We start from the raw sequence: 16389 nt of genomic DNA, 5'->3' as shown, positions 1-16389 counted from the left end.
TAACCAGTTATTCATTTTCCTGGTGTATTTGTTATTATATATAATAAGTTCCATATTCCCCAAAGCATTTGAAAAATGTGTACTTTCCAAATCATTACATTGTATTAATGATATTTCGTCCACATACTTATATGACTTGGATGCACAAAACGTCAATTAAAGACAAAACAAGAAGTCTAAAACAAACAATAAATCAATGGTTACAACTTAAATTTAATAGCAATAACAATGGTACACTTGTACTTGGAATAATAACATGACCATCCTCTACTAACGTCAGGAACCTATCACTTAGCAAGGATCATAAATCTTCTCTCCTGGCTCATTCTATTAAATGTAACCTCTGCCATACAATAAAACGTAAAGAAATTAGCAATGCACTTTTAAATAAATACACAACTGTATCACAAAGTACATATAAAGTATTTGTAATACTTGTTCACATACATAATGTCATTCCAAGCAGATACAGATCATCCATCCCATGACAGCGTGAAGACATGTCATATTCTGTGTGAACATTACTTGAGACTAATCGAACATTTCATAACATAGATAATATGGCTTGAAAAAAAGCTGTTGACAACTGTCTTCCTGTAGAACACAGACTGTCACAGTGACTACTGTCTACCTATAGAACAGACTGTCACTGTGACTACTGTCTACCTGTAGAACACAGACTGTCATGATGACTACTGTCTATCTGTAGAACACAGACTATCATGATGACTACTGTCTATCTGTAGAACACAGACTGTCACGATGACTACTGTCTACCTATAGAACAGACTGTCCCTGTGACTATGTCTCCCTGTAGAACACATACTGTCACTGTGACTACTGCCTACCTGTAGAACACACACTGTCACTGTGACTGCTGTCTACCTGTAGAGCACAGACTGTTATGGTAACTGATGTCTACATGTAGTTATGTGTAGACTAGTTATGTGAACACTAGTTATGTGTACACTAGTTATATAAACTAGTAATGTGTAGTAGAACACAGACTGTTATGGTAACTGATGTCTACATGTAGTTATGTGTAGACTAGTTATGTGAATAATAATTAAGTGGACACTAGTAATGTGTACCCTTGTTATATACACTAGTTATGTGAATACTAGTTATGTGTACACTGTACACAAGATAGGTACACTAGTTATGTGGAATAATTAAGTGGACACTAGTAATGTGTACCCTAGTTATATACACCAGTAATGTGTACTCTAGTTGTATACACTTGTTATGTGTACACTAGTTATATGTACACTAGTAATGAATACTCTAGGGATGTACACTAGTTATGGGGACACTACTTATATGTACACTACTTATATATACACTAGTTATGTGTACACTTGTTATGTGTACACTAGTTATATACACTAGTTATGTGTACACTACTTATATGTACACTAGTAATGTGTACCCTAGTTATATACACCAGTAATGTGTACTCTAGTTGTATACACTTGTTATGTGTACACTAGCTATGTGTACACTTGTTATGTGTACACTAGTTATGTGTACACTAGTTATATACACTAGTTATGTGTACACTACTTATATGTACACTAGTAATGTGTACCCTAGTTATATACACCAGTAATGTGTACTCTAGTTGTATACACTTGTTATGTGTACACTAGCTATGTGTACACTTGTTATGTGTACACTAGTTATATACACTAGTTATGTGTACACTACTTATATGTACACTAGTAATGTGTACCCTAGTTATATACACCAGTAATGTGTACTCTAGTTGTATACACTTGTTATGTGTACACTAGCTATGTGTACACTTGTTATGTGTACACTAGTTATGTGTACACTAGTTATGTGAACACTAGTTATGTGAACACTAGTTATGTGTACACTAGTTATGTGTACACTAGTTATATGTACACTAGTTATGTGTACTCTAGTTATATACACTAGTAATGTGTACTTTAGTTATATACACTAGTAATGTGTACTCTAGTTATATACATTAGTAATGTGTACTCTAGTTATATACACTAGTAATGGGTACTCTAGTTATATACACTAGTAATGTGTACTCTAGCTATATACACTAGTAATGTGTACTCTAGTTATATACACTAGTAATGGGTACTCTAGTTATATACACTAGTAATGTGTACTCTAGCTATATACACTAGTAATGTGTACTCTAGTTATATACATTAGTAATGTGTACTCTAGTTATATACACTAGTAATGGGTACTCTAGTTATATACACTAGTAATGTGTACTTTAGTTATATACACTAGTAATGTGTACTCTAGTTATATACACTAGTTATGTGTACAGTAGTAATGGAGCACACTTCAAACTGATATTTTAAAAACAAATTGTCACTTTCACACACATGTCGCACATGGATCGAAAGATCTATTCTTTATGCACTAGGTGGTATCAATAACATGATTACGAAAAGTATTTTCCAACGTTTTCTATACCAACCCATGTTTTTAATAGAAATTAGGCCATGAGCAATGTCACATGACTTGATGAGTTCTTGCGTTACCGAAGGTTTTTCCCAACGTTATGACGTAGGCCGGCGAGATTTCAGTCACGTGGCATTGGAAGGCAGGGCTATAAAAAACTAGAGTAAAACAGAGTAAGTTTGAAAAAAATATGTTTTTAGTGATTGTATTGGTTGTTTGAGGCATGTTATGTATGTTCATCTTGTGCATAAAGAATAGATAGGACTATAGTTATATGTACACTAGTTATGTGTACACTAGTTATGTGGACACTAGTTATGTGTACACTACTTGTATGTACACTAGTTATGTGTACACTAGTTATGTGTACACTACTTGTATGTACACTAGTTATGTGTACACTAGTTATGTGAACACTAGTTATGTGTACACTAGTAATGTGAACACTAGTTATATGTACACTTGATATGTGTACACTAGTTATGTGTACACTAGTTATGTGTACACTAGTTATGTGAACACTAGTTATGTGAACACTAGTTATGTGTACACTAGTTATGTGTACACTAGTTATGTGAACACTAGTAATGTGTACACTAATCATAATCTCCACACTTCACATTTTTTATTTGGTCAGGTATTTTCCATGCTCCCTTGAAATTCCTGGAAAAAAACAACACTCTGTGAACAGTTAATTCAGAAAATCATTAGCTTCAATGTAACAGTAAGAAATACTATATGTTACAGGAATAAAGTTAAACTAATACAGGATAAAATGTTATGGTTTAAAATACTATCAGTATTAATTACAGAACCATACATATATGTAGCATTGGAACGAATTTGATCCTTAAGAATTGCAGTAACTGGTATTGACATATGTGCCAACCATAAGTTCTCATTGTCATTTCAGATTGCTTCTTTGCCTCAAAAACTTTTGTTTAATTTAGGGTCATGAGAGTTCTATCTATGATGTTGGAACTAAGAACAAATTTCACTTTTAGCTCGAAACATGTCCACCAATCAGAAGTCTATATGGAAATATTGGATTACAAATTACAAGTGTATACCAAAATATTCTTGTTACACATCTAAGCATTTAAATCACCCTAAGAGGAAGAACTTGTAACTACTGTCAGAAAAAACTCAGTGAATTCCAACCTTTCTGATGACATTTTCCATCAGCATCAGACACTGAACTGCTAACTTCCTGGACTCTTTATCAATGCCTTTTTCAGCAACATCTGTAAATCACCAAGTACAGGTCTAGTGACATTATCTACTGTACATGTACATATAGGATCATACATGAGTTTCCATTTAATATGAGATTTATGCTACGAGTCTAAGAATTTTTCAATTTAGCGAGCCTCCGGCGATTGAAACAATTGGAACTTACAACTAATCATAGGGCTGATAGGTCATATTACATTCATATTACATGGGTTAATACACAAAAAAATATGTCATGGGTATATTCACTAGATAATACAGTACGTTATTTGATAAAAGTGGATAATAAAAAATATTTTTTATAATAACATGCAATGCAATTGTATTCTTTGACATTTAATATGCCATGTTATCGTATCATTTCCATATAAATCATAGAATGCAAATTGTATAACATAATACTCAAGTACACTGTGTAATTGTATTTTTTTAATAGAATTATAAGTTATATTGGTGATACTTGAAGTCAAAGGTCAAACTTACCCTCCAGCCAACTCTTCATTTCCATGACCTCACCCTGAAGGTCAGACAGCAGAACATGGGCAGGGACAGAAAGGATCACCATGGAAACCGCAAACAAAATAGCATGACAGACAATTCTGAAATTGTAAACCTGCATTGTCAGCTCCCGCACATGACACATGATAATAGATAAAAGGCAATGATAAAAAGCCACCTAAGTGACATAAAAACAATAAAATTAGATCTTGAAATTTATAAGATAACCACAAAGCTCAGATCTAGATTAATACATTTAATTGTGATAGCTGAATAAATTGGAAATGTGACTGACAAAATTATCAAAGTGACTACCAGGAAATCTTACTGACCTGTCGGTATGAAATCGAAGGACCAAGACATACTCCAGAAGTGTAGCTCCCATCCTCTTAGCTTCCTATCAAACAGCAAATGTTCAGTCCTTTTTAATACAGTCAATGATCCATCGTGACATTTAGGAGTATATCAAGGGCTACATCACTCTTTACATCAACAGAAAAACAAGGCAGCTTTAAACACATGGTAAATCACAATTTTAGGTGACTGGCAAGATATCTCCAAAGTTTTGTTTGAATTAATGTAGAACTTTAGACATCTGGATGAAGTTGTGGCTAGAAACAGACAGAAAGACTGACCCCCTGATACCAGAATACCTCCCCAATGAACCTTGTTATAGGGACATACTCAGAAAAAAAGATTAACTTATCAACCACTCTTGTAGGCCTAGATGGAAGTACACAGAGGATCTTAATGTGAGATGCAGCCAGAGTACCAGGGGAGAATCGACATGGTAGTGCAGATGACCTATTACATTTTCATGTCCCGAGGAGGAATCGAACCACAGCCATCTTGGTGAAAGGCAAGCTCCCTATGCACTGTCATCTAAAAACTGGTATAAAATATAACATACAAGTAACTAAAATAATCTTCAACTTAAAGCACTGAACATAATGTTAACAAATATGTATACCACCTACCATAGTGTTGACAGTACACTACATGATGACACCCAGTGTGTATATGATCACCTACCATAGTGTTGACAGTACAGTACATGATGACACTCAGTGTGTATACCATCTACCATAGTGTTGACAGTACAGTACATGATGACACTCAGTGTGTATACCACCTACCATAGTGTTGAAAGTACAGTAAATGGTGACACCAAGTGTGTGTACCACCTACCATAGTGTTGACAGTACAGTGCTTGATGACACTCAGTGTGTATATGATCACCTACCATAGTGTTGACAGTGCAGTACATGATGACACCAAGTGTGTGTACCACCTACCATAGGGTTGACAGTACAGTACATGATGACACCCAGTGTATATGACCACCTACCATAGTGTTGACAGTACAGTACATGATGGCACTCAGTGTGTATACCATCTACCATAGTGTTGACAGTACAGTACATGATGACACTCAATGTGTATACCCCCTACCATGGTGTTGACAGTACAGTACATGATGACCCCCAGTGTGTATACCACCTACCATAGTGTTGACAATACTGTACATGATGACACCCAGTGTGTGTATGATCACCTACCATAGTGTTGACAGTACAGTACATGAGGACACCAAGTGTGTGTACCACCTACCATAGTGTTGACAGTACAGTGCTTGATGACACTCAGTGTGTATATGATCACCTACCATAGTGTTGACAGTACACTACATGATGACACCAAGTGTGTATATGATCCCCTACCATAGTGTTGACAGTACAGTACATGATGACACCAAGTGTGTGAACCACCTACCATAGTGTTGACAGTACAGTACATGATGGCACTCAGTGTGTATACCATCTACCATAGTGTTGACAGTACAGTACATGATGACTCCCAGTGTGTATATGATCACCTAACATAGTGTTGACCGTACAGTACATGATGACACCCAGTGTGTGTACCGCCTACCATAGTGTTGACAGTACAGTACATGATGACTCCCAGTGTGTATACCACCTACCATAGTGTTGACAATACAGTACATGATGACACCCAGTGTGTGTATGATCACCTACCATAGTGTTGACAGTACAGTACATGATGACACTCAGTGTGTATACCAGCTACCATAGTGTTGACAGTACAGTACATGATGACACTCAATGTGTATACCACCTACCATGGTGTTGACAGTACAGTACATGATGACACCCAGTGTGTATACCACCTACCATAGTGTTGACAATACAGTACATGATGACACCCAGTGTGTGTATGATCACCTACCATAGTGTTGACAGTACAGTACATGATGACACCCAGTGTGTGTACCACCTACCATAGTGTTGACATTACAGTACATGATGACACCCAGTGTGTATATGATCACCTACCATAGTGTTGACAGCACAGTACATGATGACACCAAGTGTGTATATCAATCTTCCAAGGATAAGACTGTCCTCTCCTATTAAATCAAAGGTGTTCTCTCTCCTGTAAATTGTTAAACAGAATAGCAAAACAGTTACCGCATATAGGTTTCAATTTCTTGATTATGTTGTTAATTATGTGGGGTTTTTAGGTTTTCTCATTGATGTTTAATTCACAGATTTCTTGTCCTATGATAATCACAAAATTAAACTGCCATTCAAATTATACTGTGTACATTACTATTAATTGATCTTTTGCTCAATACAAATTGGCAACAGTGATCTCCAAATGTGGAATAAGATATATTACCTGTCATAATGTTTCATCAGCGGATAGAAGAACTGCCCTGCTACTCCAGCAAACTTATTGATCTTTGGGGCAGGTCCAGGTCTACTGGGGCCCTTCACAAACCGACGGGTTTTACTCTCAATCCTCTTCTGTACAACACTGTGCCAGTCCTCAGGGGTGGGTGCTTGGGTGGGGCCAGGAGTCAAGGCTGAGTCCTTGGAGTAGGGTTTAGGAACAGACTGACTGGGATGAGACAACTCCTGGGCACTGGCTGCTAGTACCTGAAATCAAAGAAGGTCAGCTTTTACTGAGGTATTAAAGTGGAATACACTGAGAAATATTACAAGAATAATAATGTAATGATATTCTGAATTTCAACATCTATCATACAGAATATAGTTAGAACAACAACCTGATAATCATTATCATTGCTGCTGAACTGCAGTACAACATAATACAAAACAATGTAAACATGCAATACAATATGATGTATCCACAACAAGTCCTCTGTTGAAGTTTTAGTTTCTCTTACCTCTCAGATGTCCATCCTCATAGGTGGGTTATATTATGTGTTACAGTTGTTAAATCGCACAATGTTACAATATCTGCAGTGTGCGCACGCTGTGTGAACGATGTGTACACAATGTTACAATATATGCAGTGTGCGCATGCTGTGTGAACGATGTGTTCACAATGTTACAATATGTGCAGTGTGTGCACGCTGTGTGAACGATGTGTACACAATGTTACAATATGTGCAGTGTGCACACGCTGTGTGAACGATGCGTACACAATGTGACAATATATGCAGCATGCGCACGCTGTGTGAACAATATGTACACAATGTTACAATATGTGCAGTGTGCAAACGCTGTGATTGCACGCTGTGTGAACGATGTGTACCAATGTTACAATATATGCAGTATGCGCACGCTGTGTGAACGATGTGTTCACAATGTGCAAATGATTAATAGAATCTTCCCCTACCCTGAGAAATCTCCAGCACGAGGGGTGATGTTTTTCAGTTGTCTAACCCGAGGCTCTGCTGAGGGTTAGACAACCAAAATAAATCACCTCGAGGGTTGGAGATTTCTCTGTCACACCTTTCAGGTACGTAGGGGATGATTATGTTTCTCCCATCCTATTATGTCAGTCACAACACCACCAAGAGTAGTGTAAACAAAACCACATGTGGGATATGAATATCGTCATTCACATTTGATGAAGTCACAATTACCGGTGATGCATTTTAATGACGTCACAATTGAACACGTGCTAATCGGGAGGCTATAGCTATCTCCCCCTAGGGAGTGACAAGCTAAAGTTTCTCGGCTTAAACCAGAGGCACACCTGTGAAGGGTGGGAGGAAAAATTTTGGACGTTTATTGCCTGCACACATTTGAGGACACGATGGACAAACGGTGTGCGATAACAATTATGGTTGGTGTAAATTGAGGAATGTTTTAACAATATATACAGTTTCGGGATTAAACACATTGTTGTTTTTAAATGACCCAAATCGACACATCTAAAACAAATATATGGACACAGCTCATATACAGGTAAACATAGCCACTTTGTTCATGTACCTGGACCTCATTTTTCCTCACCCAGGGTACTTTCATAACTCGCCCAGATGTGAAAATCCAGGTAAACGGGAGCTATTGACCAAAGCAAATGCAACTAACAAATACTTAACGTCCAGTTGTATTTTCAAAACAGCCATACGGTATCACATATCAGCTCTCTGTGTCGGGCACAGGCCAGGTAAAACTCTGGTCTCTCATCAAAATGTTATTTATCTACCTATTCTGTTACCTGGTATTGTGATGAGAAAAATTAATATATATAGTGTACATTATTCCATCCGAGCCTTTCAGATTTTTTATTCCATAATATTGATCAACCAATTGTACCAAATTGCACATTTGTGCGGAAAAAAAATGTCCATCCTCTGATACAGATTAAAGTTTCTCTTAAAGTTTCTCTCACCTCTAAAATGTCCATCCTCAGAAACAGATAAAAGTTTCTCTTACCTCTAAAATGTCCATCCTCTGATACAGATTAAAGTTTCTCTCACCTCTAAAATGTCCATCCTCTGACGAAGGTTATAGTTTCTCTCATAAAACTGATAAGTTAAATACTTCGAGCTCTGTAAAAATAAAAACAATGTGAATGATGGCTCATAATTATAAACTCCCAGTCCCCCATAATAATAAAGTTTGACCTTTAATCTTTTCCAATGACCACCAAATCTAATCAGGTGTAGAATTTGATCGTTACCATACTCTGGTTTAAATATGATCTTTATCTACGGAGGGACTATGAAATATCTTATACGCAACAATTTTTGCTCCAAAAGTTGTCAAGTGTAAACTTTGACCCTTAAATCTTGACCAATGATCATCAAAAAGACCTTGAAATACCCATACTAAGGTGTCAATATAAACTTAATTTGTAATGGGGGTCTTGACCTATGTTGTATACAAGGCTTTTGGCTACGGACAGACAAATGAATGCAGTGACATCGTGGTTATTATATACCCCTCTTGCCTAAATGGAGGTATACAAAAAGTTCTTGTTTGCTGATGATAATTTCAGGGGGATAAAGAGGAATCCGACACACTTCTGTAACCAGCACCAAGTCGCAGTACATCGTGAAGTAACACCTGAACAGATCCCTGATCAGTAAACATAACCAACAGCTTAGTTAACTAGTACATCGCGTAGTAACACCTGAACAGATACTAGTACATCGTGTAGTAACCCCTGAACAGACCCCTGATCAGTAAACATAACAAACAGCTTAGTTAACTAGTACATCGTGTAGTAACACCTGAACAGATCCCTGATCAGTAAACGTAACCAACAGCTTAGTTAACTAGTACATCGCGTAGTAACACCTGAACAGATACTAGTACATCGTGTAGTAACACCTGAACAGATCCCTGATCAGTACACATAACCAACAGCTTAGTTAACTAGTACATCGCGTAGTAACACCTGAACAGATACTAGTACATCGTGTAGTAACACCTGAACAGATCCCTGATCAGTAAACGTAACCAACAGCTTAGTTAACTAGTACATCGCGTAGTAACACCTGAACAGATACTAGTACATCGTGTAGTAACACCTGAACAGATCCCTGATCAGTAAACATAACCAACAGCTTAGTTAACTAATAGAATTAAAAAAAAAAAAAATCCCAGAAGAAATAGTGGCTGGTTAAATGACGACCTACCTGAACAGGGGCATTAACTGTCAAGGCTACCATGGCGCTGAATCTGTGTTTGGTGAAGTGTAGGTTTGACGATTTTTCAGATAGATGTAAAAGAATCTTCGCAAATTTTTCACATACCTGTAAGGAAAGATTAATGACTTCTTCATACACAGTGTAGCAATCAGAACAGTAGTGTGATCCCAAGGCAGAAAATGAGAGAAACCTCACTGGACTTACTTAAAGCTCCAACAAACTTACTTTCCCTTTCACCAAGGCGTCTGGGGTTTGATTCCCCGATTGGATCTGAAAATGTATGGGGACACCTGGTTGACCACATGGGGTTTTTCCGGGTACTCTGGTNCCCCCCCCCCCCCCCCCCCCCCCATTAAACCTTACTAGGCAACAAAATCTTCAATCAGTAATATGGCCCTACCTGCATACTTCAAGTAGGGTCTTAATTGCATACTTCTGTGAGACTGTCAGGTAGGATCGTAATTACATACTTCTGTGAGACTGTCAGGTAGAGTCGTAATTACATTCTTCTTTGAGACTGTCAGGTAGAGTCGTAATTACATACTTCTGTGAGACTGTCAGGTAGCTATAAAGTCTTAATTACATTCTTCTTTGAGACTGTCAGGTAGAGTCGGAATTACATACTTCTGTAAGGCTGTCAGGTAGAGTCGTAATTATATACTTCTGTGAGACTGACAGGTAGAGTCGCAATTACATGCTTTTGTAAGACTGTCAGGGAGAGTCGAAATTACATAATTCTGTGAGACTGTCAGGTAGTCCTAATTACCTACTTCTGTGAGACTGTCAGGTAGAGTCGTAATTACATACTTCTGTAAGACTGTCAGGTAGAGTCGCAATTACATACTTTTGTAAGACTGTCAGGTAGAGTCGTAATTACATACTTCTGTGAGACTGTCAGGAGGTTCGTAATAACATACTTCTGTGAGACTGTCAGGTAGAGTCGTAATTACATACTTCTGTGAGACTGTCAGGTAGAGTCGTAATTACATTCTTCTTTGAGACTGTCAGGTAGGGGCGTTATTACATACTTCTGTGAGACTGTCAGGAAGATTCGTAATTACATACTTCTGTGAGACTGCCAGGTAGAGTCGTAATTACATATTTCTGTGAGACTGTCAGGTAGTCCTAATTACCTACTTCTGTGAGACTGTCAGGTAGAGTCGTAATTACATTCTTCTTTGAGACTGTCAGGTAGAGTCGTAATTACATACTTTTGTTAGCCTGTTAGGTAGAGTCGTAATTACATACTTTTGTTAGCCTGTTAGGTAGAGTCGTAATTACATACTTTTGTTAGCCTGTTAGGTAGAGTCGTAATTACATACTTTTGTAAGACTATCAGGTAGGGTTGTAGGGAACTGTATCTTCCTCTGGAGACTTTCCTCCTAGGAATATGTATTTACCTAAGTATGTAAGACCATCAGATACAACTTTCATTACCTACCTATGTAAGACCATCAGGTAAGATTTTCATTACCTACCTCTGCAAGACCATCAGGTAAAACTTTCAGTACCTACCTCTGTAAGACCATCAGGTAAAAATTTCAGTACCTACCTCTGTAAGACCATCAGGTAAGGCCCTAATAAGTCCCTCTGCTGCCTCCAGGCAAGTATCCACCCTCTCGGTGTCGTCAGCACAAATCAAACCTTAGAACACAATCAAACCCCACATCAATAGTCAATAGATTAAGCAATACTCTCAAGTACACATGTATTTATACCCCGGTACAAAATCTAGCAAGTTTTGGAAGTACAATTTTGATATGTTAAATGATTTCTAATGTATTTTATGTTTCAGGTCACCAGGGTGATATAAATGATTTCTAACGTATTTTATGTTTCGGGTCACCAGGGTGGTATAACTGATTTCTAATGTATTTTATGTTTCGGGTCACCAGGGTGGTATAAATGATTTCTAAGGTGTTTTATGTTTCGGGTCACCAGGGTGGTATAAATGATTTTTAAGGTGTTTTATGTTTCGGGTCACCAGGGTGGTATAAATGATTTCTAAGGTGTTTTATGTTTCGGTCACCAGGGTGGTATAAATGATTCTGTACATTGAACATCATTACTGAATATGGCAATAAACTCTTGCCTAGTACAAAGAGGATCTCAGCAGAACTGTGGAAATTGTAGAGTACACCTGTAGAAGTTGTACATTTTAATCTACCTTAGGAAATTGTATTTTTTAATCTAGAAGTACAACAGTGAATGTTGTAGATTAATCCTTCAGTACCATGGTAGATGTTGTAGATAAATTCTTCAGTACCATGGTAGATGTTGTAGATAAATCCTTCAGTACCATGGTGGATGTTGTAGATTAATCCTTCAGTACCATCGTAGATGTCGTAGATAAATCCTTCAGTACCATGGTAGATAATTTAGATAAATCCTTCAGTACCATCGTAGATGTTGTAGATAAATCCTTCAGTCCCATGGTAGATGTTGTAGATTAATCCTTCAGTACCATGGTAGATGTTGTAGATAAATCCTTCAGTACTATGGTAGATGTTGTAGATTAATCCTTCAGTCCCATGGTAGATGTTGTAGATAAATCCTTCAGTACCATGGTAGATGTTGTAGATTAATCCTTCAGTACCATCGTAGATGTCGTAGATAAATCCTTCAGTACCATGGTAGATAATTTAGATAAATCCTTCAGTACAATCGTAGATGTTGTAGATAAATCCTTCAGTCCCATGGTAGATGTTGTAGATTAATCCTTCAGTCCTATGGTAGATGTTGTAGATAAATCCTTCAGTCCCATGGTAGATGTTGTAGATTAATCCTTCTGTACCATGGTAGATGTTGTAGATAAATCCTTCAGTACTATGGTAGATGGTGTAGATTAATTTTTCAGCATCACATTATTTAGATTAACATCAAGATATATCGACATTGGAGTTGTAATGTCTTCTTACCTTCCATACAATCTCTCAGGTATTTGGGACGTTTGACCTTGGTGACCTTAACATCGTTTGACATGTCATATGGTTCCAAGTCATCATCACTACAAAAAAAAAATCTCAATGTAGTGGAATGTGCTGCTAAAACTAGATAAGATGAACATCACCTATAGACTTAAAATACAAATGCAGTATTTGTACAACCCCAAAAACAGGTGAGGATCTGTGAGTCACTATTATACACTGGGTAATGACCCTACTGGTGTAAAGTAATGGGATACTGACCAACATTTCATTACAGGAGCTAATGTACAAATTCTAGGTATAGGAAGGTCAGGGTTTATCTAAAACATTTTAAAGGGGCTATTTAGTCAAATGACGACCTGAAAATCGAGTTGATATTGAAAATATATATATCCGAACGAATGTTTACGTAAGTAATAGTTACATGACCTGAAGTCAATGTTCAGTGTGGTCAGTTTCATCTATTGGAAAAGCCGGTGATAAGAATAGATATGACTGAAATAGCGCGATATCCAGGCCTTTCCGCGAGAAGTAAACCTGTACACACAACATGGGTCTATAAGTTCACACATAATGCATTTTTGTCTTGCTTTGAATTTACACAATACATCGCAAGCTAGAATTTAAGTATCATGATATATAACGTTAGTGCAGGCAAATTTGTCACATAAGTAAGGGTTTCGGTTAATAATTCATCACATAAGTAAGGGTTTCGGTTAATAATTCGTCACATAAGTAAGGGTTTCGGTTAAGAATTCGTCACATAAGTAAGGGTTTCGGTTAATAATTTGTCACATAAGTAAGGGTTTCGGTTAATAATTCGTCACATAAGTAAGGGTTTCGGTTAATAATTCGTCACATAAGTAAGGGTTTCGGTTAATAATTCGTCACATAAGTAAGGGTTTCGGTTAATATTTCGTCACATAAGTAAGGGTTTTCGGTTAATAATTCGTCACATAAGTAAGGGTTTTCGGTTAATAATTCGTCGCATAAGTAAGGGTTTCTGTTAATAATTCGTCACATAAGTAAGGGTTTCGGTTAATAATTCGTCCAAAAATGTATGTATCAAAATGCCGACGAGCACCAGTACAGAAGAGGATTTGACTGAAATACCTATAAACAAATATTGCTGTAAACACGCCTGAATGACGTCACACAGCACCATTTGCGACGTCATCAAGCCTTCCGTGGTTTTGCTCAAAGGTGCAGGCAGTTTCGCCACCTTCAAAGATTTAACTAATTTACAAGTAATCTAAGTGTTTAAATGTAAAATTTTGTATGTTTATGTTACACAAGCTGTACTGATACGAACAGCTCCAAATGTGTCTGTGAAACAATGATTAACATTGAAATAAGTGGTTTTTCTTAGTTGTGATAGTTCATTTTCGGTAACTTGAAGAAAAAGATTAATGTAATTTCAGAAAGATGGCTGGTATCGGCTGAGATGACTTCCAAAAACACTGCCAAATATTATATTTTGCATCGGGTCCGGTTGAGAGGGTCCAGTCCAGAGCTTTCAACGACACCCCCTCCCCTTATGAATTTTGGATAATTTGTCACATGTACGTCTCCGATCGTCTTGCAAGTCAACGGGAAACATCTGACAAATATAAACGATTTTCTTGGGCTTGAAAACTTATTCAACAAAGACTGTCCGTCCATGTGTTGTAAATGTACTTACTTTTTCATGTAAAAATCAGTTTTTGGTTATTGTCCGTCTCTACGTACAATCAACATGCGAATGTACAGTAGTACTTTCAGGCCAACAACAAATAACTTTCAACAGAACCAATTGCTTTTAGATATAAATCTAGAAAATTTCAAGATGGTATTTTAATTTAAGTGTTGTAATATGGTTGAATGTAAGACGCAAACAATACTTTTAAAAAGATACTGGTTGATTGTATTCTGAATACACATTGCATGACGATAATTCATCAAATCGCGGATCTTTCAGATCGTCATTTCCATAAACACGCATTGGATCGTCAGTATATTGTACATGTACCAAAGTACACTTGTAGAAAAACAATTTACTTGCATTGATGGCTCAGTCGATCATTAACTGCAATCAGCATTAAGATATGGGTATTTTCAATGTGTATGTACTGATTTTACACTAAATAACAACCAACTGGCCTCAGATTGATGAGTTTAGTTGACGAGATGTCCGTCGCACAGACCATATTTTTTAGATTCGTTGTGTTACAAGATGTTTCATAATTGTTTTGATTAAAAGTATAAATTTTCCCTTCTTATACCTCTTCTTGTCAAAACATTTGAAGGCTTTAACTGTGTTGAAGACTATGGTGACGTTATTTACGTCACATTTTATGTATTATGACGTCATAATTTGGGTGCATTGCTAATTTGCCTGCAATGACGTTACCTATAATCAGGTATTTCTGTTCACAGTTGGATTTGAATAAAAAAAACACCCAGATTAATGAGAGCATGCACACACTGAGAGGGTGCAGGGAGAATTTCACACCACTGAAAGTACGATATCAATAGGTTTAAGCGTAAAATAGATTACTCATTTATAACGATGATTGAGATGTTGTTTGGAAGATGCTTTTGATTCAGAATAAACGTCTGTACTTGTATTCCAAAGAGGCTAGGTGAATAAAGCGAGAATTTCATTCTCTCCTAGGCTGGAAAGACATTTTTGTGAACTAGAAATTCATTGACAGCTGCCGCTAAAACTTATGGTTGTGCAGTTAAGGATTTCTTCATAACAGATCAAAAACGCCAAAAAAACATTGCCTCTTGTCAATTTCTCAACATGAATTGTTCATAAGGGGTATCAAACTATATTATCATGAAGAATTTTGTGTCAAGATTATAAAAAACTTCATTAAATTGTCCCTTTAAGGTATCTGAAAAGAGAACGACAACATACTTATCCATTTATAGATATACGTTCAACATTAGTTTGTATAAGTTGTATTACCGGCTGCATTACAGGTTTTAAATTGAATAAGCTCTATTATACATGTACCACAATCATGAAACAAGTTCTAACAATTTAAAATACCAGTCATCAGTAAACCTGTGTTGAATAGATGGTAGCATACAAAGTCTTGATATGGGAGGTGACCCCAACCCTTACACATCTGAACATGTTACATAGCTGACTACAAAGATCTATATTTCCCTCTGTTACATAGCTGACTACAAAGATCAATATTTCCCTCTGTTACATAGCTGACAACAAAGATCTATATTTCCATCTGTAACATAGCTTACTACAAAGATCTATATTTCCCTCTATTACATAGCTGACAACAAAAGTCTATATTTCCCTCTGTTACATAGCTGACAACAAAGATCTATATT

At 36.8% G+C, this 16389-nt stretch overlaps 1 protein-coding gene across 1 annotated transcript in view; it reads right to left on the bottom strand.

Annotated features, from left to right (window-relative positions):
- Nucleotides 1–2451: 2451 nt before the first annotated feature.
- LOC110452064 (telomere length regulation protein TEL2 homolog) overlaps nt 2452–16389 on the bottom strand; it is a 38798-nt gene continuing 24860 nt past the window's right edge. Inside the window, exons 10-19 of the mRNA XM_021500345.1 lie at nt 13042–13130; nt 11676–11767; nt 10112–10228; nt 8948–9019; nt 6889–7148; nt 6543–6642; nt 4518–4582; nt 4171–4286; nt 3616–3698; nt 2452–3117 (exon numbers count right to left, since the gene is read on the bottom strand). Of these exons, the coding sequence (XP_021356020.1) occupies nt 3088–3117; nt 3616–3698; nt 4171–4286; nt 4518–4582; nt 6543–6642; nt 6889–7148; nt 8948–9019; nt 10112–10228; nt 11676–11767; nt 13042–13130 (1024 nt within the window). The 3' untranslated portion in view covers nt 2452–3087. The remainder of the gene's footprint in view (nt 3118–3615; nt 3699–4170; nt 4287–4517; nt 4583–6542; nt 6643–6888; nt 7149–8947; nt 9020–10111; nt 10229–11675; nt 11768–13041; nt 13131–16389) is intronic.

Source organism: Mizuhopecten yessoensis, unplaced genomic scaffold (assembly GCF_002113885.1).
Source record: "Mizuhopecten yessoensis strain PY_sf001 unplaced genomic scaffold, ASM211388v2 scaffold6373, whole genome shotgun sequence".
NCBI classification, from domain to species: Eukaryota; Metazoa; Mollusca; class Bivalvia; order Pectinida; family Pectinidae; genus Mizuhopecten; species Mizuhopecten yessoensis.
This window is presented reverse-complemented; position numbering and strand designations above follow the sequence as displayed.